General features: G+C 40.2%; 2 protein-coding genes across 5 annotated transcripts; both read left to right on the forward strand.

Moving 5' to 3' along the window:
* The first annotated feature begins 1,706 nt into the window (after positions 1 to 1,706).
* LOC146615211 (E3 ubiquitin-protein ligase TRIM39-like) lies at positions 1,707 to 3,590 on the forward strand. Its single transcript, XM_085376828.1, has 2 exons — positions 1,707 to 1,789; positions 1,910 to 3,590. The coding sequence occupies exon 2, from the start codon at positions 1,912 to 1,914 to the stop codon at positions 3,541 to 3,543; it is 1,632 nt and encodes a 543-aa protein (XP_085232954.1). The 5' UTR covers positions 1,707 to 1,789; positions 1,910 to 1,911; the 3' UTR covers positions 3,544 to 3,590.
* A 4,346-nt stretch (positions 3,591 to 7,936) lies between these two features.
* Positions 7,937 to 20,812, forward strand: prmt8b (protein arginine methyltransferase 8b). 4 transcript variants are annotated; one of them, XM_085376829.1, is made up of 10 exons: positions 7,937 to 8,019; positions 8,627 to 8,849; positions 9,997 to 10,152; positions 11,749 to 11,812; positions 12,894 to 13,036; positions 13,379 to 13,466; positions 15,667 to 15,782; positions 17,338 to 17,488; positions 20,004 to 20,125; positions 20,729 to 20,812. In XM_085376829.1, the coding sequence occupies exons 1-10, from the start codon at positions 7,937 to 7,939 to the stop codon at positions 20,810 to 20,812; spliced, it is 1,230 nt and encodes a 409-aa protein (XP_085232955.1). The 4 variants fall into 4 exon arrangements, with proteins under 4 accessions (XP_085232955.1, XP_085232956.1, XP_085232957.1 ...); XM_085376830.1 differs by having other exon boundaries at positions 7,937 to 8,005; positions 8,625 to 8,849; XM_085376831.1 differs by having other exon boundaries at positions 7,937 to 8,005; positions 8,631 to 8,849.
* The last annotated feature ends 438 nt before the right edge of the window (positions 20,813 to 21,250 follow it).

Below are 21,250 nucleotides of genomic sequence, written 5' to 3' on the forward strand. Positions count from 1 at the left end.
CCGGGCCGTCTGACCACCACCAGTAGGCAAACATGGGGTTAGTATCTTGCCCAAGGATATTTGGCATGCAGCCAGGAGGCAGCCTGGGATCGAACCACCGACCTTCTGATTAGTGGCTGACCTGCTCTGCTTAGTCTTAAGCCAGCTCTTTTCAGTGCCAGACCATTCCCTCTGTGTCCAGTCCCATTCTGCTGGAGTTACTTTATCACCTTTCATGGTTTTGTAACCCACTAGGCTCTCCAATTCTTTCTCTCACAAAGGGGTAGGAGTAGGTCATGACTGAGTGTGCATGTCAATCACAAACAGGTTAAGGGGAAAGCAAACATTGTGTGCACTGGTGTGTGCATGTGTGATTATTGCATCCATTCATTTAAATTTCACATTCTTCCTAACCAATTCTTAGCACCAGTTGCTTATCTAGCCTTCTATTCACGTCATAAAGAGAAGACAAGAAATTTAAAAAACAAGAAATGATACTTGTTTAAAGAGCTACTCAGATCCTACTTCTTATGGCTGACTTCTTGTACCCAGACTGCCACGTGCTGCAGTGCCTGCAGTACAATTCAGGCAGATTATAGGTGCCAAATTGCAAGAGATAAGAAACATCAAGAATCTTACAGAGTTTTATCAGCTTGTGCTAACCTCGTTGCTATTTTTCTTTGATGGATTAGGAAAGGTCAGGATGAACTACAGGATTTCCTGGACATGAACTAAGCGGCTGCTGTAGATAAAATAAGAAATTGTTACAGTGAAAGCTTGAGGGACAAGTCTTCCTGCCTCACAAGACACAAGCATACGCACAAAGAACTAGAGGACTAGAGAAACACAAGCACAAAGAAGTAGAGAAACACAAGCAGTGAAAGCAATCTGTGTGTGGGAACTCTGGGACAATGTCAACAGATGGAACTGAGCATACTAAGCAGAGCAACACCATGTAGCATCAGCTGACAGATTCACAACGGAAACAAGGGAGGTTGGAGTAGCCATCAAAAACTATAATTAATCCCAGAGTGTGTTTTTTTCTTTTTTTGTTTGTTTTGTTTTGGGTTTTTTTTTGAAGGCACTCGAGATTTTTAATCTAGCATGGAAAATGTGTGCACACCTTATTCTAGCTTTACAAACCATCTCAGTTGTCCATCAGCTAGCTGGCCTGCGATTCTGGTCCAAGTAAAAATCACAGCTATCAGTGTGAACACTTCTCCATACATGCATTTTCCCAAGAGGACGGATCCGAATGATTTGAGTGATTCGCACACGTTCCATCTAGCACCCTCTGGAGGCTAACGCCTGTGGGTTTGAGCAAACGGTCTCAACACCTTTACAAACAATACAATTCCTTAATTTAGTACATTTTACTTTATCCTATATAAGTATAAGGTTTTAACACGTAACCAATTTACTTTAGCCTATAATTTAGAACTTTCTGGGGGGGGGGGGGGGGGGGGGGGCGTTTTAATCCATAATAAATTTACCTACATAAACCCCAAAACGAGCTTCCCAGAGCCCCCTTAGTTAAGTTCTTATCTTTTTTTTTTTTTTTTTTTTTTTTTGCGCTTTTAAATTATATATATTTTTAATGCGGCTCACACCAATTTTAATGTCATGAAAGGGTTAAAAAAAAATTAAGAGGCGTATCGTAAGTGACCACTGAGGGAGGGCCGCTTCTGGACGCCAACGTGTTGAAACGAAACTTAAGTAAAACCCCTCAAAGAGAACTGTTTTTTAAATAGAGAAAGTTTGCTTTCTATTTTTCGCAGCTTTTATTAATCAGAAACTTGAGACTTTGCAGGTATGGTTACTTTACTGGTTTCTTACACAGTCTGAGCAGTTTGTTCAGTCCACTGAGTTGAATTGTATTAGTTTTAGGTTATTAGTATTCATTTATTTATTGTATTTCGCTCTTGTGCAGATATGGCAACTGCCAGCAGTCTGTTGTCAGAGGAGAGGTTCTTATGCTGCATCTGTTTGGACGTGTTTACCGAGCCAGTGTCAACCCCGTGTGGACACAACTTCTGCCGCCCGTGTATCCACAAGTATTGGGACTCTAGTGACGTTTGTCAGTGTCCATTTTGCAAAAGGACATTTTCTTCGAGACCTGAACTCAACGTCAACACTACCATGTCTGAGTTAGCGGCTGAGTTTGCAAAGCTGGTCCAAGTCAAAGTGTCAACTTCAGACCGAGAGCTCCCAGAAGGAACAAATGTTCTTTGTGATATCTGCACCGGGATGAAAGAAAAGGCCGTTAAGTCTTGTTTGATGTGCCTTACTTCTTTCTGTGTAGTCCACCTGGAGCCTCATCAGAGAGTTTCAGTGCTTAAGAGCCACAAACTAATCGATCCTGTGATTAATCTTGATGAGAGGATGTGCAAAAAGCACAACAAGATAACAGAACTGTATTGTAGGACTGACAAGGCCTGTGTTTGTGTGTTGTGTTTCAAAAGCGATCACAAGAGTCACAATGTCATCTCGCTAGAGGAAGAGTATGAGGCTGTGTTAGCAAAAAATGATGAGGTAATGGCAAATATCCACAAGATGATACAATCACGATGCGATAAGATAGATGCAATTGAAAAGTCACTTGATGCCAGCCAGAAAGAAGCCGATGAAGAGAAAGAAGCCAGTGTGCAGATGTTTACTGACTTCATTCGCTCTATTCAGAAGAGTCAAGCTGATGTTGTTGAGGTGATTGAAGAGAGGCACAGAGCGATGAAACAAAAGGCTGAAGGTTTTCTGAAAGAGATGAGGATGGAAGTTGCTGAGCTTAAAAGCAGAATAAGCCAGCTGGAGCAGCTGTCACGATCTGAGGACCATCACTGTCTTGTCCAGAACTTCTCAAGCTTACGGGCTCCTTCAAGTAAGGGCTGGTCCAGTGCTGGTGTTTACAGCAACTTGTCTTTTAATGAAGTGAGAAGAGCCATGGCTCAGGTGAAACAAACAGCTGATATAATTTTGGAGAAAGTTCCAGAGATCAAAATGAAAAGAATGAGAGAACATGCAGTAGACTTGACTATTGATCCCGACACAGCACATTGCTCACTTACCATTAGTCAAGACCGAAAACAAGTTGGAACTGCAGAAAAACAGAATCTTCCAAAAAATCCAAAAAGATTTGAGATGTATCCAGAAGTCTTAGCAAAGGAGGGCTTCACAGGGGGGAAGTTTTACTTTGAGGTGCAGGTGAAAGATAAGAGTAAGTGGACTGTTGGAGTGGTGAGAGAGTCTGTAGATAGAAAGGGAGACACACGTCTATCAGTTTCAGATGGTTATTGGACCATCGGATTAAGTGAGGGCAAGTATTATGGATATGAAAATTCAGCTGTTATATTGGTACAGTTAAAAAAGCTTCAAAAAGTGGGCATCTTCGTGGACTACGATAAGGGAGTGGTTTCTTTCTATGATGTGGATTTCAAGTCACACATCTACTCTTTCAGTGGCTTTCGCTTTAAAGACAAACTTTATCCATATTTTTGCCCTCATTATAACACAGACAAAATGAATGTTGCCCCTCTTGTCATAACACCTGTACCTCACAGATTAGCTTAGTATGATCCTCATTTGCAGAAGACAAACTAGGCTTCAGCATTTCCATAATCAGTATGTAAAACTATATCTGCTTGGAAGTTCATCACAAGATCATTCTATATGTTTGCCTTCTTTGTCTAATGTAATATGCTATGATGTTAATATATTTCAGTGGCTAAAATTACCAGCTGACTTCATAATGTAAGTAAGATAGACTTTGACAAGATATTTGTATGTATATTTTTGTATTTAGACAAGGTTACATGCAGGTGAATTTAAAAAAAAAAAAATTACACACACACACAGAAATTCATGCCAGACCTTCTGCTTTTTGTTATCAAATTCAAATTAAAAGCTTTATCAGATTCACAGAAAGAGATGATACTAAGATGAGAAGATGAACTCTCTGTTTAAGCTGTTTTTTGTAGTTAGCAGTAACTGGAAATGAATTGATTTTATGTATTTGAAAAGTTACCTGAATAAACTTCACGTCAAGACTGATTTTCTCATATCGTTCCTTTATATTGCATTCCTCATAGTTTAGGCAGAACTCATATAAATACAAAAGGACTGTAACGTCTTCCCTGTGCCATTTTGACCCATTGAATGCACTACATTGCTTCAAAAGATTACAGTGGCTCTGGTTAAGTGTGTGCATAAGACATAACACACCTTGAAGAAGATATAGAGATATTTAATTCTTCATATAATTACAGGCTAAAGGTCAGTGTCGCCGAGCCTTGCTGCTACCCTGCTTGGAGTCTTTAACACTATAGGTTTATGATGGAACTTGCTGCGACTCACGTCTTTGTCACGCTCACAGCTTTGTGAGACTTATAAGTCAATCAATAGTATTCTGCCCACTGCTTTCACTCCTGACTCCTGCCTGTGTGCTCCTGCCCCCACACTGATTTGTGTGGATGATAAAGTGTATGCGCTCGCATTATCCTCAAGTGTGATGCGTGGGCTGATCTTCTTAAGCACCACTGATGGAGCTCACCCATAACTGTGACTAAAAACCAGTGTGTTTCATTGTGTGTTGTCTGTCATTAATGGGAAATGAGCCCATTTTTCCTTGCGACAAATGTTTTGTTATGTTTTTCAAAGTGGGTTACTATTAACTGAATCCTTTGATAGACTATGAAAAGACTGAGGGAGAGTAATGAAAGAGGTACGGATACCTCTGGAAATGGAAATCAAACATTGTGCGATGAAAGATATTTTGACATTCTTGGAAGAAGGCAGCGTGAATATTACATTGCAGGATTTAACTGCATTATTCTCTCCTTAACATGATCTTCTATCCCATCTTAAGCAAAACATATACTTTTTTCTTTTAGTCGTATGTCTAAAAGACTGAGGAGGGCCAACTGTGTAATCAGGTGTAAAATAGAAATAGAATGATTTAGGGTCAGCTCTACATGAGGTTGATGTGAAATACAAGGGGAGAAATCTCTGACCTGAAACAACACCAGTGAATATCGGTAGGCTACTGGGAAGAAAAAAAAAGTCTAAAAATGGTCAATCACACTGCTCTCTATTGATTCAAAGTACACATTTGTTGTGCTTAGAGCCACAACACAATCAGTGATGACACAGCAGGTGTTTTGACTTTTGCAGCCACTAAAAAAGCACCTGCTGTGACTTCTGATTGGGATGAAGAAAGAGGGCAGCATGCTTAAAAGTTACAGGAGTTACAGTAATGTACAAAAGTCTTGAGCCACTCTTCATTTCTTTAGATTTTGATTCCACAGAGCCAGACTTGCTTGTCATTTTTTATAATGGTCTTGAAAAATCTCCAGGCTTTCTGAAGGCCATTTGAGATGTAGCTGGCCCTTCATTTAAACAGCATACTGTTCACTGAAACCTCATCAAAAGTTATCTGAGTTGGAAGGGTGGCTGTTAATAAGCCATTCTTAAGGAAGGAGAACAGAGACAAATAAGGCTGAGGTGTGCCAAATTACACAAGAAATTGACTGGAAAAAGAAATCAGCTGTAATATGTCTTATGGAGTAATGAATCCAAATTTGAAATATGCATGGAAGAGGTCCGAAGAGAGATACAACAGTGAATGTCTATAGCCATCTTTAACACAGCGTGGATACTCTACCGTGCTTTGAGGCTGGATTTCAGCCAGTGTTGTTGGAGCTCTTATCCAAATTAATCAAATTATGAATGTAGAAAAGTTCCACCAGATTTTGATCGACCATGTAATACCACGTAGTGTCTGATTGGCAGCAACTTCATTTTTCAGTACGACAATGATCGCAAACATACTGCCAATGTAGTCAAAGTATGCCTGGATGAAACAACGCATCAGTCATGGATTGATCTCTCCAGGGTTCGAACCTCAAGATAATCGAAGCAGTGTGGGATCATCTTGACAGAAAACAAAACAAAAGGCAGCCAGCATCCAAAGAAGAGTCTCGGATGTGTTTCAAGAAGCCTGCAGAACTAAGAAATTACAAGAAAGCTTACCTATTAGAGTTTAAGCTGTGTTGAAGAATGAAAGGCAGCTTTAACTGAACAAAAGGGGAAAAAAATCCCACATTGACAGCTAACTCAAGAGACAAAAAGCATTAGAACTTAAGTCATTACCTTACTTAAGGATAAATAAGTTAATTAATTACATTAACGCATAAGCAGAAAATAACCTACAGTAACTACTTTCCGATATGGAAGTGCAAAAGACAACTGAAAGGGAGGATAGTTTCTATATATGTGGTTTCTATTAAGGGACAGAGGAACGATAAGAAATGATAAGAAATCAAGGACAAGGAGTGTGGTGTAGATAAGTGAGGAAATCCGATCATTACTACAAATTTAGTTGAAATTTAAATATTTTAACTATGGTGTGTGAGCTGGGCCCCTGGGTGCCTCCTGTGCGAGCTTTACCGGGGATGTCCTACCGGGAGGCTAGATTACATCTCTTGTCTGGCCTATAGGAACGCCTCGGTGAGTCCAGGAGGAGGGGAATGGTTTGCTGAGGCTGCTGTCCCCCAACAACATAAAACGGATGGATGGATATATTCTAACACTTAAAATAAAGATTCCAAAACGGAAATGATCGAATAACGTATGAAAAAATGTGCTCAGAAATTAATGTATATGTGTATTGTTTGAATGGACCTGCTCTGACTGATTTTCATATCACAACGAATACATGACTGTTTCCATGCGTTGTCTGTGGTAGACTACTCAGTCATGAATCGGGTCAAATAGCTTTTTTTGTACGTTTTGGTTGTAACACTGAAAAAAGATATCGTCAAAATCATTTTTAGCTTTCCACAAATTACCATGAAATTATAAACGGAATCAACTTTCAAGTAACAATGTAACTATAACATGATTCTGATAGGCTTTGTGCCAAGTAATTAAAAACTATTTACTGCTACTAATCGGAAGCTGCACACCTTTAATCGATTTACAATTCAGATATCATTAAGGGACCTATAGGTAGCCTACACCTCTCTCAACATTAAACAGCCTCATGGTCAGAATTAGCATACCACGTTTGTATTGCAGTTGTTGTTTTTTTCTTCTCCAACTCAAACACCTGTGTTATATAAGCGAGCCACTAAGAATCTTGCCGGTTGCCTGGGTCCTTTAACTGTGGGAAAGTCTGGTGTGAGAAGGAATCTAGCTTTGAGAAGGCAGAGATTAAGCTATTCTTTTTGGTGACAGTTGTATTTTTGTCACCACTCGTTTCATGTCGTCAGCGGGGTCCCAGTTTAACGGGCAGGCGGGTGCACACTAAGCAGTTTGAACTCCCCTTTTTAAACTTTCTCTGCGGAGAAAGCCTTCGGCGTTACAACTAAAAGGGCTTTAACACAAAAATATGCGACTTTTGGTGTCGGAGTCCCTGTGATGAGAGCTGTTTCCAAGAGATGAAGTGGCTGATGAGAAGCATTTTTGTGGAACTGCTTTTGTAATACGCGACTGAATGTCTTTCTTGGTGGTGGTGCGGCACATTTCGCGTCTTCTCTGATAGCCTGCTTTTACCGGAGATGTAAAAATGAGCGAGCGGGTTACGCTGAAGCGGCGCACGAGGGTTTTAACGGAAGGACCGACTAGTGCTGGTATCAAACCTACAACCTTCTACTCGCAACACCATCTCTCCAGCCAATAGACTGCTCTGCCTCCCTGAGTCCTCCCACTAAAAACAACCTGTATCGCATTTATAGTATGGATATCCGAACGTTTCACCTCGCTCAAATTCATATTCACAACTTTCCACCGGGAGTGGGTTTAGCCTAATTTGTAAGAAATTGTGATACATTCTTAGAATGACCCTCACTTTTCCGTGTGTTCCAGTCATATTCTGTGGCTCTCTGTTATTTTTCCCACGCTTCTATTAGGATTTCAGAGCCCCCGAACACTTAAAAGAGTTGTAGCCTAAATCTCGTCAGCTCTCATGGGACTGAGGCATTCGTCGCGTTGTTTGCTGCTACGGCGGAAGATGGCGGAGGCGGACAGCTCAGAGGTAGGGACCTTGTGGTGTCCTGCACCGCATTTAGCGGGACCGGTGAACTCTCCGTCTGGTATTTTTTGATCGTGTCAACACATTTGGTGTAGATATTATGCATATCTCTGTATTTTTCAGCGATAATTATGGAGACGAGTTTAAGAATAGATTTTGCACTGATGGCTTGTAAGCTAAGTAAAGTGCATGTCCTGCAGATGTCAGGACAGCTCTAGACTCAAAAGACGCATGGAAATGCAGTTAAAATAGACGATGCATATGGAATATTTGCATTTTGATTAAGTGGTTCATTACTGATGCACGGACATGGGCTGCTGAACGTGATAATGTCCGCTGTCCTTGGTGCTGAAGCGGAACCTGCATCTCTTGCCGGCTCCTCCATGAGTGCACAGTGTATCACCGCTGTCTCATATGTGTTATGGAAATGGCTTTACAATACAATTAAAAAACATTTCAGAGTTTATTCTTGGTTTGAATTGAATGATCTCTCTAGAAGACCGTTATTAACCTGTAACCTATGTATTCCCATAATTTCGTTTTAAACCATTAACTTGACTGTGATGTCTAAATGATGCTACAAACTCTCCCTTTTTTTTCTTTTCTTGTATGTCCTTAACAGAGGCAGCAGCCTGTAATGTCCCCCATTTCTCAGTCTGCTCAGCCCTCCCCACTGCCTAAACCAGTGCCTACTACCCACCATGTGCCCTGCGTTCCCCATACGCCTCATGTAGCAGCACTGGCCACCTGTCCTGGTCGAGGCAAGATTGCCAAGTTCATCAGCCCCGAGGAAATGACATCACGGGACTACTACTTTGACTCTTATGCTCACTTTGGCATCCATGAGGTATGCAGACAGGGCTGGAAAAACAGCAGCTTGGTATGATTAGAATTTTTAAAAAAAGGCACCCCCTTGACTCTTTCTATCTTTGCCAAGGAATTTCAACCATGCTTGGCTGGCTTTACACTAGTAGGATATGTCAAAAAATAACCTAAACCGATTTAACACTATAATATACAAGGACAATTGGGCTTTTATTTTGATTTTGATGCATATTCTTATGCTGTATTTTCAATAACTGTGAACCTTGTGCATACAGAAATCAAACCTTCAGTTCAGTAGATCCACTTAAGGTAACAGATGCCAAGGGAAAGCCTAACGAACGACTAAAAGCAACAAAATGGAGACAAATAAAAACAGAACTCTCAGAATCTGCCCTTAAAAGGAGTTTGAGATTTAAACAAAAGCATCTGCAACATTTTTGAAATTATTAAATTTATCGAATAATAAACTCCCAGCATGAACCAAACTTTAAGTATTAAAAGTGATTTCAGTAGCTGACAACTGACAAAACACAAGGCTTTTCTATTACCAAGCACCACTAAAAACATTATATGCATGGTAAAAATCCATATTCAGCACTCCAGTAGTAAAAAGTGTTTGTTTGTCTTTTAAAACTATCTGAAGTAAAGTGCCAAGGCCACAGCCCAACTAATGACCTTGGTATGTGACAAAGAGATGGTGGAAAAGTTTAGGAACATATAGACCTCTTAAACAGTGTCTGCATTTAGCATATAGGTCAGCTTTTTGTCTGCTTGCAGTCAACCAGTGTGTCCTGATTAAAGCAGTGCAAAGTGAAAAAGAAGGAAAGTGGGATATGTGAATGGGCTCAGGGTATCAGGCAGTCCCCAAAGGCTTTGTGTTGTACTCCTGTCTATTTCAAGAAGCTCTGCCACTGTCACTAACGCTTTTGGCCTAAATACTGCCTTTTCCATATCATTACTCATGGAAAAAAAATCAATGTATTCTCAAAACTGCCCACACTTGCCACAATGTAGATCCATTATGTAACATAATGTGTAATATGTATTCCTTTGAGGATTTTTATGAATCACACTGCTCTTTGGTAGTTGAGTTTTTGGTCCTTTGTATGCGTGCCGGTACTGGAAAAATCATCAGGTAACATGGACTCTTACTCTTATTATCACTGCAGGAGATGCTGAAAGATGAGGTGCGGACACTGACCTACAGGAATGCCATGTACCACAACAAGCACGTGTTCAAAGATAAAATAGTCCTGGATGTCGGTAGCGGCACTGGAATCCTCTCAATGTTTGCTGCCAACGCCGGTGCCAAACATGTGTACGGGGTGAGACAAATAGATGAACTATCTGACCACAAACAAATGCTTCACTGCAATCAAACATTCACTGCTGTTGTTTAAATCTTTATGAGAGAAATAGTTGCAGTCTACACATATTTGACTTCTGACTCCTCCATATCAAATACATTTATTTTAAAAAAGTATCCTGGCTTTTTAAAAATGTATCTTAAGAGCTTGTCAGGCAAACTCTGTTAGACAGAGGCAATAAGAGACACCTGGCTCCCCTTAGAGAACAGCTGTAAGTGACAGGTTGGTGTTGTAACCCACAGTTATGTATGATTTATAGGCTGTAGTATACCCATGAATAGGAAGGTTTAATCATGAGTTTTCATTTGGCACCAGATCTGAGATGACTTATGTTAAGGTTCAAAATTGAGGAGGGAGAGTACAAACCACCCTTGGTCCAGAAGCTCTTGGTCAAACAATGATTTTTAATGAATACACACGTGTGGGAAGACAACTCTGTACGCAGACAGCAATTGATCTTCGACTTCCTCAAAGCATAAACAGATATTTTATAGCATCAGGGTTTGATTTACTGACGCCCCTTCATGCGTCACAGATACATTTTATACATAGATCAGATCAACACCACAAGGACTTTTAACCCAGAAGATCATCTTCTATTTTCATGGCTGGTACTTTCCGTTCTTGTCTTAAAGTGAATTGTTCCTCTTTCTTGCCGAGACATGACTAATCTCTCCTCTAAATAAATCTAACTCATGTGTGTGTGTCACGACCTCACATGCTCTTTCTCAATTCACCTGTTGCACTTCTGACCTTTCACCAGACCAGAGGCTCACTGAGACTATGTGTATGTCTTCTACTAAATAAATGTTTTAACCAAGAACCTCTACTTAAAAGCTTAATATAAAATGATCTGATATATAAGTGTTTTGTAAGCATGTACTGCAATTCCTTCTATGGCTCCAAGTCACTTGCACAATAGATTGTCCGGACATCGCGCCGAACAAAGCTTCCAACCCCCAATTAATTGACCGAGCTCCAACTCTTTAATAAGCACAGATATGCATTGTGTATAAAATAGTCATAACTGCACCTGAAATACAAGGTCAACATAATAACTGTATGCATAACATCTTAAGGCCATCTTAAAGCTATCTGTTACATTGTTAAAGCCTCGTCTTAGCCTGCTGCTCAAAATAACTTCCTGCTTCTGCAAACTCTCTGCAAGCCTGTTTCCTGTCAGCCTGTGACTTTTAGCCTTTCTGAAAGACACACACTGTTCAACCCCTGAATGCAATATCCATGCTGCAGATTATATTTATTATTTAACAATAGCAGTAAAATAATTTCCCTGCTCCACACTTATCTGGAAGAACAGCAGCTGCATCCATAGACACTGTTATTTGCACTTGAAGATGCAAAAAGCCCCTTAGTGTTTTTAGATGGATTTGATTAATTTTTTGTGTGTGTTTACTCACACTAAAACCCATGAAATATTTTCTAATTATTGATAAATTGATCAAAAAAGTGTTTGTTTGTTTTTAATTTAAAGATAGACCAATAACTCCATGTCTCGACCTTTTAACTGGATGTTATTTTTCTGTGATCCTGCAGATTGAATGCTCAAGTATATCTGAATATTCAGAGAAGATTATCAAGTCGAATCACCTGCACAATGGTAAGAAGAAGTATTGTTTCTCATTACTGCCATAATCCCACATCCACCTATCTGAAGACAGAACGATGCAAACATATCTGGTTGAGAAGTAGCGTGTAAAATCTGTATATTTCCATCATTACCGTCACACTTGACAATATTAGTCACAGTCCTGATGGTTAAATGGCAGCTCGTCAAATAACAGTAATCTTTGCCATCAATCAGAATCCCCTCAGTGGGGCTTATTACCATTGTAAAATGCCACCCTGAACTTCACAGAGGGAGGATGGGAAACAGATGCTTGGTTTCATAACCTACATATTTGACATTAGGCTGGTTTTAATTTAATCTTTTATATTTACATTTCAGGTACTTGGCTTTTGATCCCCTGAACATAGACTAGTGGTAAAGTTATAATGTCAGGACTTCCGTTTATGCATTAATAACTATAAATATTCCAAAAGTAGATGTAGAACTGACTATCAGTCATTAGAAAAAGGTAATTTAACCTCCAATTGTGTTATTAGGGGCAGAGTATTGAATTGCTGAATTTTCCTGTAATTTCTGAATATTTGATAAATGAAATTTTGTGACTAGCTCAATTTACAAAACCTTGGCATAAATTCAGTAACTGCCCCTTTATGCTACTTTAGAAGGAAAGCATCTGTGCACTGCATTCATTAATGTTGTGGAACACAGATGGCTTAAATTCACTGAATGAATGAACACCTGCCCTGAGAAAATGTATACATTTTTAAAATTATTTTTCCTTATATTTAGTAATGAAATTAATGATATATACTGCACATCATAGGTCAATTGGTAATACAAAACTCCCTGCCGTGTAACACCTCTTTAAATTGGTGGTGTCTTCTTCCTCTGGAGGTCAAAGATGTCAGAATGGGGAAATGAGACAAATAAAATGCATGCACCAAAAAAAAAATCAGGCGCCAGATGACAACAATAATTAAGTTGGACTAATTTACAGCAATCCCAAGGCGTACAAACATTGTCATTTGAGAACAAAGTCATTTGCTCTAATCTGATGAAGAAGCTGTGAAGTAATTTACTGCCTGCTGTTTTGTGGCTATGCACACTGCAGTCATTACCATCTTCAAGGGCAAGGTGGAGGAGGTGGAGCTGCCCGTGGAGAAGGTGGACATTATAATCTCAGAGTGGATGGGCTACTGCCTTTTCTACGAATCCATGCTCAACACGGTCATCTTTGCCAGGGACAAGTGGCTGGTAAGATGGTGCTGCGGGAGGTTTGGGGAGTTAAGCAGGGCTTTATGTGCGTGTGTGTCTGTGAGTGGCTGGCTGGACAAATAAGGCTATTTGACACATAGACACAGCACACAGCGTTGAAGTGGAGAATTTACTGTACGCTCGCTTGCATGTGTCTGCTCGCCAGATGCTGAGGTCATACATGAATGATCAGGTTGCTAACCTCAATGGCTGTCAGCAGGCTTTGAACTCAGCACATGTGATCTTTTATTACATGCCAGGTGTGTGAACAGTATGAGTGATTGATGGCCTTTGTGTGTGTGTTCACTGGTTACCTGACTTTTGTTTTCTTCTTGTATTCAGAAACCTGGAGGCCTGATGTTCCCTGACAGAGCAGCGCTCTACGTGGTAGCCATTGAAGACCGGCAGTACAAGGACTTTAAGATACATTGTGAGTAGTTACGATACATTTGTTGCAGTTTCATTTAAATTCTTTCGGGCTTCCTCTCAGCTGTGTTTAACTAGTGCCCACTGTTGCGTCACAGCGTGATGGTTCCTGTGGATGAGTAGTAGATAAAGTGCATATGAATGTTTGTTTAAATTTGGTTTGTATTCCGAACTGATTTAAGTAGTCAGTAAAACCAGATTACAAAAAGTCCAAAAGTTACATTTCAGACTCTACAGGTGTGAGTTAGCATGTTAATGTTTGTGGCAGTACAAAAGATTGAACAAGTGTTTACTTTGCTGGGAGAAAGCCTCTGTGAGGGTGAAAGGTAGCAGCCTAGGTTTGGGTCAGACCCGAGGCCCTTTCTTTTCCCACTTCATGCCTTTCTGTCTACTTTATATATGGTCTGATAAGGAGTCATGCAGCAAGACAATGATCCCAAGCAAAGCATCAAAGGTACAACAGAATGGCTAAAAATGGAAAACAAAACAATACTGCTGTTGCAATGCCCCAGTTAAAGCACAAACCTGAGTCTGATTGAAATGCTGCGTTGAGACCTTAAGAGTTGTGGATAAACAAATGCCCACAAACCTCAAAGAACTGAAGCAACACTGTAAATAAGAGTGGGCCAGAATTCCTCTACAACAATGTGAGAGACTGATAAAGTCACGTAGAAATTGCTGTTAAAGGTGGTTTTACAAGCTGCTAAAGTGCATAGTCCTGTGGAAGTTGTTTTTTTTTTTTTTTTTCACATGACTGCAAATGAAAGTCAGTTTCTTTGACCAGCTTTAGACTTCATCAGTTGCTAAATTAAAATACTGGGTTCCACTCTCCTCACTAGTAGAGCAACTTGTTTATAATGTAATAATAATAATGTATACTTTATTGATCCCTGTGGGGAAATTTCTCTCTGCATTTATCCCATTCACTCAGTGAAGCAGTGGGCAGCCATTGGGCACCCGGGGAGCAGTGTGTAGGGACGGTACTTTGCTCAGGGGTACCTCAGGGTAGTCGTTCAGTGGATTCGAACCCCCAACCTACCGATCATGGGGCCACCACTCTACCTACTGAGCTTTTCCTGCTTGCCTCAAATGCCTCAGATGTTTTCAGTCCCAAACTGAAAACATCTGAAAAGAGCTAGCTACTTCTAAGACTGAACCAAAACAGTGAAGCTGTAGGTTATAAAACCAAACAGTACTTTATGTGACAGTGACAAGCCATAGATTTTTCTTAAATGCTGATTAGTGACTGCAAGGGGGAAAAAACCCAAAACATGCCACAGTAAAAAGCAGTACCTTCTGCAAAAGTGGCTAAAATGTACAGGGTATTTATTGGGTTATAGCCATAAAGACCATAAGATTAAAAATTGGGTGAATGCAAATAATTTTTAATTTAAGTGGAAGTAGTTTAATCTAGCATTGAAACCTGTTGTGCAGCAAGAGGTTCAAAAGCATTTAAACCAGCGTGTTACTTTTTATCCTGAACTGCTTTCTCTGCTCCAAACTCACGGCATGTGTTCAAATAGCTAACACAGCTGGAGGGCTGAGCTTAACATTGTGATCCAGTATTAAAGGTGCCATTCAAACCTGTACGTACATCGGCTTTGAATCTGGGTCAATAACGCCTACTGAGTTCCCTTTCACTGCACAGGTGGCCTCCTGTGCTTTATTACATCTAAACATACATAAAGGTACATTCTTTCACATAAATCCCAAAAGAACTCACTTTACCCCAAACCCTCACACTCTTATTTTTAGTTTTTTTTGCGTTGGTGGCACACTCACCATCTCATGATACAGACTTAGTGTTTGGCCTCCTGACAAAGCAAGGTGGAGTGAAGGGACTGAGTGAGTGGGGGAGTGAATGTGTTTTTTGGTGTGTTTTCAGCCCAAATTATAATAAAACAAGGATGCCAGACATTCTGGAGGAGGTAGAGGAGGAGGCCAGAGTATATTTTCGGGACGGCTTGTCTTTCTCCACATACGGCCTGGATAGACAGAAAGACAGCGGGACTGTTCTTCCTGGCAGAGTCAAGCGCTCTGTTTTATTTTCTCTGCTACCTTTTTTGTGCTGACAGCTTAGCAGGAACAGGGAGAACAGAGCTTTGCTTGTGCCTGAAAACTGAAGGAGAAAAAAAAATCCAGAAAACACATATTGTGTGCATGGTCATTCACATGGGTATCTGGTTTGTTTTTTGTATGTACAGGGTGGGAAAACGTATATGGGTTCGACATGAGTTGCATTCGCAATGTGGCCATCAAAGAGCCTCTGGTAGATGTGGTAGATCCCAAGCAAGTGGTGACGAACGCCTGCCTTCTGAAGGTTAGTCTGCATTTGTACCAGTTTGTGAACGCGTTTTGTCTACAGTATGATTTCATACCTGTTTGTGGCACATATCCAAACACTTTTGTTTTTCTCTATCTCCTGGGTACATGAATTCCCAGAAAAAGTCAGACAGCTGTGATCCTCTGTCACTGTGAACATTCCCCATCTATTGAGTCTATTTTCTAGTACATAATAGAGATTTCTGGCTGGCTGTAATAGGCTGCAGCTCTGTTTTCATGCTTGAAGATACAACAGAAGCTTGTCTTTCATCTCGCAAATGAACAGAGGATGAGAGCATTCACAGAGGTGATAGCCTTTTTGTTTGTCCCCTCTACCTTTACCTTTTCTCTATTTCACTGTCCCTTTTCTCTCCATATATCATGTTTCTTTCTATTCCAAGCATTTTATGTCTTCATTGCCCCTTTTTTCATTATCTCTGTCTCACATCATTTTATAGTCTCGTTTCTCACTTTCACTTTTCTAATCACTCCACCGTTCCTTTCATCTTGTGTCCCATTCTCTGATTTTAAACAATGTCAGGCCTCAGTAGTCTGAGTGAATAGGGAGGTCTCACTCAGTCTTTCTCTCTGTGCGATGGTGAAATGTCACACAAGAGCAGGCATTGAGTCACCAGTGGGAATGAAATGGGCTCTCCATCAGTGTGATAAGCGATGGTCTTGCTTTTGTGTTAAGAAAAGGTGATTCATGTGTTAGGATGGAGGAGCTTAGCCACTGACATGCCTGTCTGAAATTTTATTCTCACTGCAGGTATCTTTTTTACATGTATGTATTCAGGGCATCTTCACCCCAACCCACCCCTGCCAGCCACTTCACCGCTTCTTAATTCAAACTGCCAGTCATTCCTCGCTTGCTAAAATTACAAAGTCGCTCCCGGGGATTTTTTTTCTCTCCTCCTACAATTTGCTGTATACGATACTGGCCTGGTATCATTGGAAAGGACAGAGGTGTTAAATCACAATCTGTCATGGTGACGCCACATGGCCGAGTGCTCCAAAGCCCAATAGGCTGGGCAAGATGAACAGGTTGCAATTTAAAATAAAAATCCCCCTCCATCCTCCTAAATACAGCATCATCTACATGCAAAGCAGATATGCACCTGCTCCTCTATTTTGAACCCAGTATGATGCCTAGCAGGTGACAAAGTACTTAGATCTGTGGCTACCTCAGTAAGGCAGTTTGATATAAAACACACACATATACTCACACGCACAAAACCTCCCTCCCTTGTAGACATGAGGGAGGACACCCACACAGCATGTGTAGTGCGAGCAGGCTTCATTTGCCAGCCGTGATTCAACCTGTGGGCTTTCACACACACACATATTCTTGCACATGCACAGTAATCATGGTGAATAATCAAGAAGCATTGACATACATGTGCCGCATGTGTATGTGAGAGATCGCAAATGGTGGTGGCAAGTTGCAAGCCTGTGATTGTACAGTGGCTCTATTCTGAAATAGCATGGTTATGGATTTCAAGCTCATTTGCCCTGACATATATAACATCAGCTACTGGCAATTTTATTTTCAGGAAGTGGACATCTACACTGTGAAGCCAGAGGACCTGTCCTTCACCTCAGCCTTCTGTCTGCAGATTCAGCGCAATGATTACGTCCATGCTCTGGTCACCTATTTCACCATTGAATTCACCAAATGTCACAAGAAGACTGGTTTCTCCACTGGTGAGGCTAAACAGGAGCCTTTTTTATTTTAAAGAGTTGAGATTTAAACCTCTGGGTCAATCAAATAGAAAAAAAAATTGTGTCACATATTTTGGTACAGTGTGTGTAAAAGTCTTGATCAACCCTGGTAACCAGACTTCAAAATGTTAAACTGGTTTAACTGGTCGTTCTCCCAGCTTTCTGATAATCTTCCAGGGTTTTTCATTAGATATTGGCTGCTTTTTCACTTATTTTAAGGAAGAGGAATATTTCTTATTTGGTAAGCCACTTAACACTGACCTATGAATCATTCAAGCGTTAAAAAAAGGCACCTAGTTCAAGGGATGAATCAGTTTTATTTCCACACATAACAGATAACGTAGAAAAAAACGAATTGTAATTTTATCTTTTGGAACTCTGCGACTAGCAATTCATTACAAAAATACATAATTTGTTCCAATTCTTTAGCTGAATCTATCAAAAATTCCAAAGACACCACAGTTTAACAGCCCTAAAATGCTATTTCTGGACCAACAAGGTGATTCCTAAGATCTATTGTTAAAAACCTTGACATTTCTGAGCATGCTGGGTAGTCTAATTAACAAAATTGAGGACACTGAACGGGTGGAGGACAAAAGAAATGACAAAATTATCTACAGCAGATGAACAGTGTCTGAAATGCATGTCTTTTAAAAAATAGAAAAAACTCCAGAAAAGATGCATCTGGTACTTTGGCTGATCCATCTACGGCTCAGTAAAGTCTCATGAGAAAGGAAGGGTGCCTGCAAAGAAGCCATTTTTAAAGCAGGAAAACAGGAATGAAAGGCTGAGGCATGCCAAATTACACGAGAACTGAACAGAAAATAAGTGGCAGCAGGTGTTATGGAGTGATCAATCCAAAACTTACATTTTGGATTTGTTTAAATCATCAATATGAACCAAGGTGTTTAGGAAAGAGTCACTACAGCCATCTGTAAAACACAGGGGAGGCTCTCTCATGGTTTGGAGATGAATTTGTTGTGGAGGTGTGTTGGGGATCTTGTCAAAATCGATTCAATAACAAACACAGAAAAGTGCAGTTAGGTTTGTGCCACCGTGCAATATAATGTGGAAAGAGATTGGTAACAGTTTGATTTATCAGCATGACAATGATCCCAAACACAGAAAAACACACATGGAACTATCAGTCATGAATCGAACTATCAATCAGGGGTTGGCCAGAGCCTGAATCTCTGGATCATCCCAACAAGGAAAAGATCAAAAGACAGCCAACATCCATGGAAGAATTCTGAATGTCCTTCAAGAAGCCTGGAGAACTATTCCTGAATAAAACTCGTTTCAACAAACTGCTGCACCCATTTCCCATCATTGAAGGAAAATATACAGAATTGAGGGGTGATTCAAGCCATTTCCACAGTACTGTACTATACATTTTTGATATTACTTTCTCCATGTGGTGCTTATATAGTGAGGTTGTGTTATGCTGCATAGCAGACAAGGACAATTACTTCCCAGGATTGTCTATCAGGACTCTATTGCAATGTACCCAATGCGATGCAACAGAAAGGTTTATGAAAAGAGTGGACAACTCCTGTAGTTCACTTTCAATGATAAAACAATTCTAAGGAACTTTAAATGTCTACACTCACAATCTTTTCTGAAACTTATGCCTTAAAACACATATTCTCCAAATCCACTTGTTATTTAACTGAAACACCAATGAGTGACATTTCTTTTTCACTTGTGATCAGTTTTATTTGTCACAGCAAGTGTGTTTCAGAACTGAACTGAGGTGTTCAGCGATTCACAGATTTCAAAACCTGATATAAATATTATTTCTCCTAGATTATTCAGTTATTTTACACCACAAAAGTTTATAAAATGTATAAAACTGTAGCCAAGGATACATGAAGATTTGCTTGCACCGTTAAGCAGATTCACATCCTGGCTCGCCCCGCAGCCACTTGAGTAGTTTGAGCAGTGAATCAGTGGATATTAAATGGATGGCGCTCCATTTCTGCACCTTAGCTCTTGGCTACACTCTGCTGGTGTTACGTGACCAGTGTTTGAACCAGCAGAATCACCGAGCGCGTCATCATGCTGTTGAGGACACCTATTATAGTGAAATATGTTATGCAAGCTTATGTTAATACATTCACGCATCCGGTGCTTACATAATATCACGTAGAGGAGGTTCTATTTTTTGGCTGTCTGTTGGCCCTGAGGCTGAGCATCACCGAAGGAGATCTCTTCTATCTGCCTCTGTATTTTTCCCATTGGATGAGAGAATTTCAGGCACTTTGCTGTTATACTTCTTCTATGCTAACATGCCGAAGGCAGTCTAGTGCCTGTCAAGACTATTCTGTAAATCTTTTTATTTCCCCTACTCCTCTTTACTCCTCTTTCCTCTTTCCTCACCACCATTCCTCTTTAACCTAATTTCAAATTCTCTCCTCCTCTCTCTTTATCATCTCCACCATCTTTCATTTTCACTTCCCTGCCTTTTCCCTTGCCCTCCATCACATCCTATCTTTAGCTCCAGATGCCCCAAGCACACACTGGAAACAGACTGTGTTTTATTTAGAGGACTACCTAACTGTCAAGAAGGGAGAGGAGATCTTTGGCAGTCTTGCTGTCAGGCCCAACGAGAAGAATGTGGTAAGACTAAAAATTTTCAAGACAATTCTCTAGACTTAAAAAGGGAATTTACCTAAATTACAACAGCAGCAACATACTTAGAAATATAATAAAGATATGGATACAAATAGTGGAAAAAGTCCTCTTTTTACTATAGATAAACCTTCAATTAGTAAAAAATGCCATATTTTTAACATCCTGTTTTACTGTAGACTGCCTCTAATAGCGCATATTTGCTTAGCAAGCAAAAAGTAGCTGGTTTAATTCCAGCCTGAGCCACAAAATCCCCTTTGGGGCTGCGTCAGGAAGAGCTACCCACTACGGTGACCCCTTGTGGCAAAGGAGCTGCTGAAAAGTAGCTGCTTCTTCTGTATCCTGACCACACACCATTAAATAACAGAAAATATTCAAATAATGGTATGTCCTATGTTCCCTGTAGTTATTGTTAATAATAGAAAATGTCCTGTTTATTTGCTGTGTGCATGCTGTTAATTAATAGAGAATCTCTTTTCTTTTTAATTAAGGAAATATTTCTTACAGTGCTGCTTGTCCTTCGCCTTTTTGGTTGTGTGTAATTCTTTGTAACTGATTACTTCAATTCACTTTTGGTAATGTTTGTTGCAGCGTGACCTGGAGTTCACCCTTGAGCTAGATTTTAAAGGACAGCTATGCGAGGCCGCCATTTCCCACGACTACAAAATGCGTTAAGAACAACAGACCAAGCCGTGCCGCAGACCTAGCCTCAGCCCCTCTGGTCAGCGAGGGGGAGGGCACAGGCTCTCCAACAAGCATTCCAGTTTGCCAGGGAGGGCATCTGGGCGCATCTGATTGGATGCCATCAAGCCAGCATCTAGGTGATGTCATCACAATAGGCACGTATCTATCAGCAATAGTGCCATCATGTGTACCAACTTGATTGACTCGGGCACCTCATTGAATGTATCATCCTACTTGATTTTTTGGTCTGTTTCTGAGAATTATTTTGATTGATGTATGAAATGAAAATCATTTATTTATTTATTATTATTATTATTATTATTATTATTATTACAATGAATGGAAAACGATTAACTTGTGTGATGTTAAGAGGATTATAGCACAGTCATTAACTGTTTTACCTTTAGTAACATTTATTACATATTGTAT

Source organism: Diplotaxodon limnothrissa, linkage group LG17, assembly GCF_057381915.1.
Source record: "Diplotaxodon limnothrissa isolate DT_005_m linkage group LG17, D_limnothrissa_male_GT1.1, whole genome shotgun sequence".
Classification (NCBI taxonomy): Eukaryota; Metazoa; Chordata; class Actinopteri; order Cichliformes; family Cichlidae; genus Diplotaxodon; species Diplotaxodon limnothrissa.

Excerpts from the sequence above, each read along its gene's own strand:
- LOC146615211 (XM_085376828.1), top strand. The coding sequence starts at position 1,912 with ATGGCAACTGCCAGCAGTCTGTTGTCAGAGGAGAGGTTCTTATGCTGC.
- prmt8b (XM_085376829.1), top strand. The coding sequence starts at position 7,937 with ATGGGACTGAGGCATTCGTCGCGTTGTTTGCTGCTACGGCGGAAGATG. Across the intron at positions 8,020-8,626 it reads TCAGAGGTAGGGACCTTGTG|GCAGCAGCCTGTAATGTCCC; the intron begins GTGTCCTGCACC and ends TCCTTAACAGAG. Across the intron at positions 13,467-15,666 it reads CAAGGACTTTAAGATACATT|GGTGGGAAAACGTATATGGG; the intron begins GTGAGTAGTTAC and ends TTGTATGTACAG.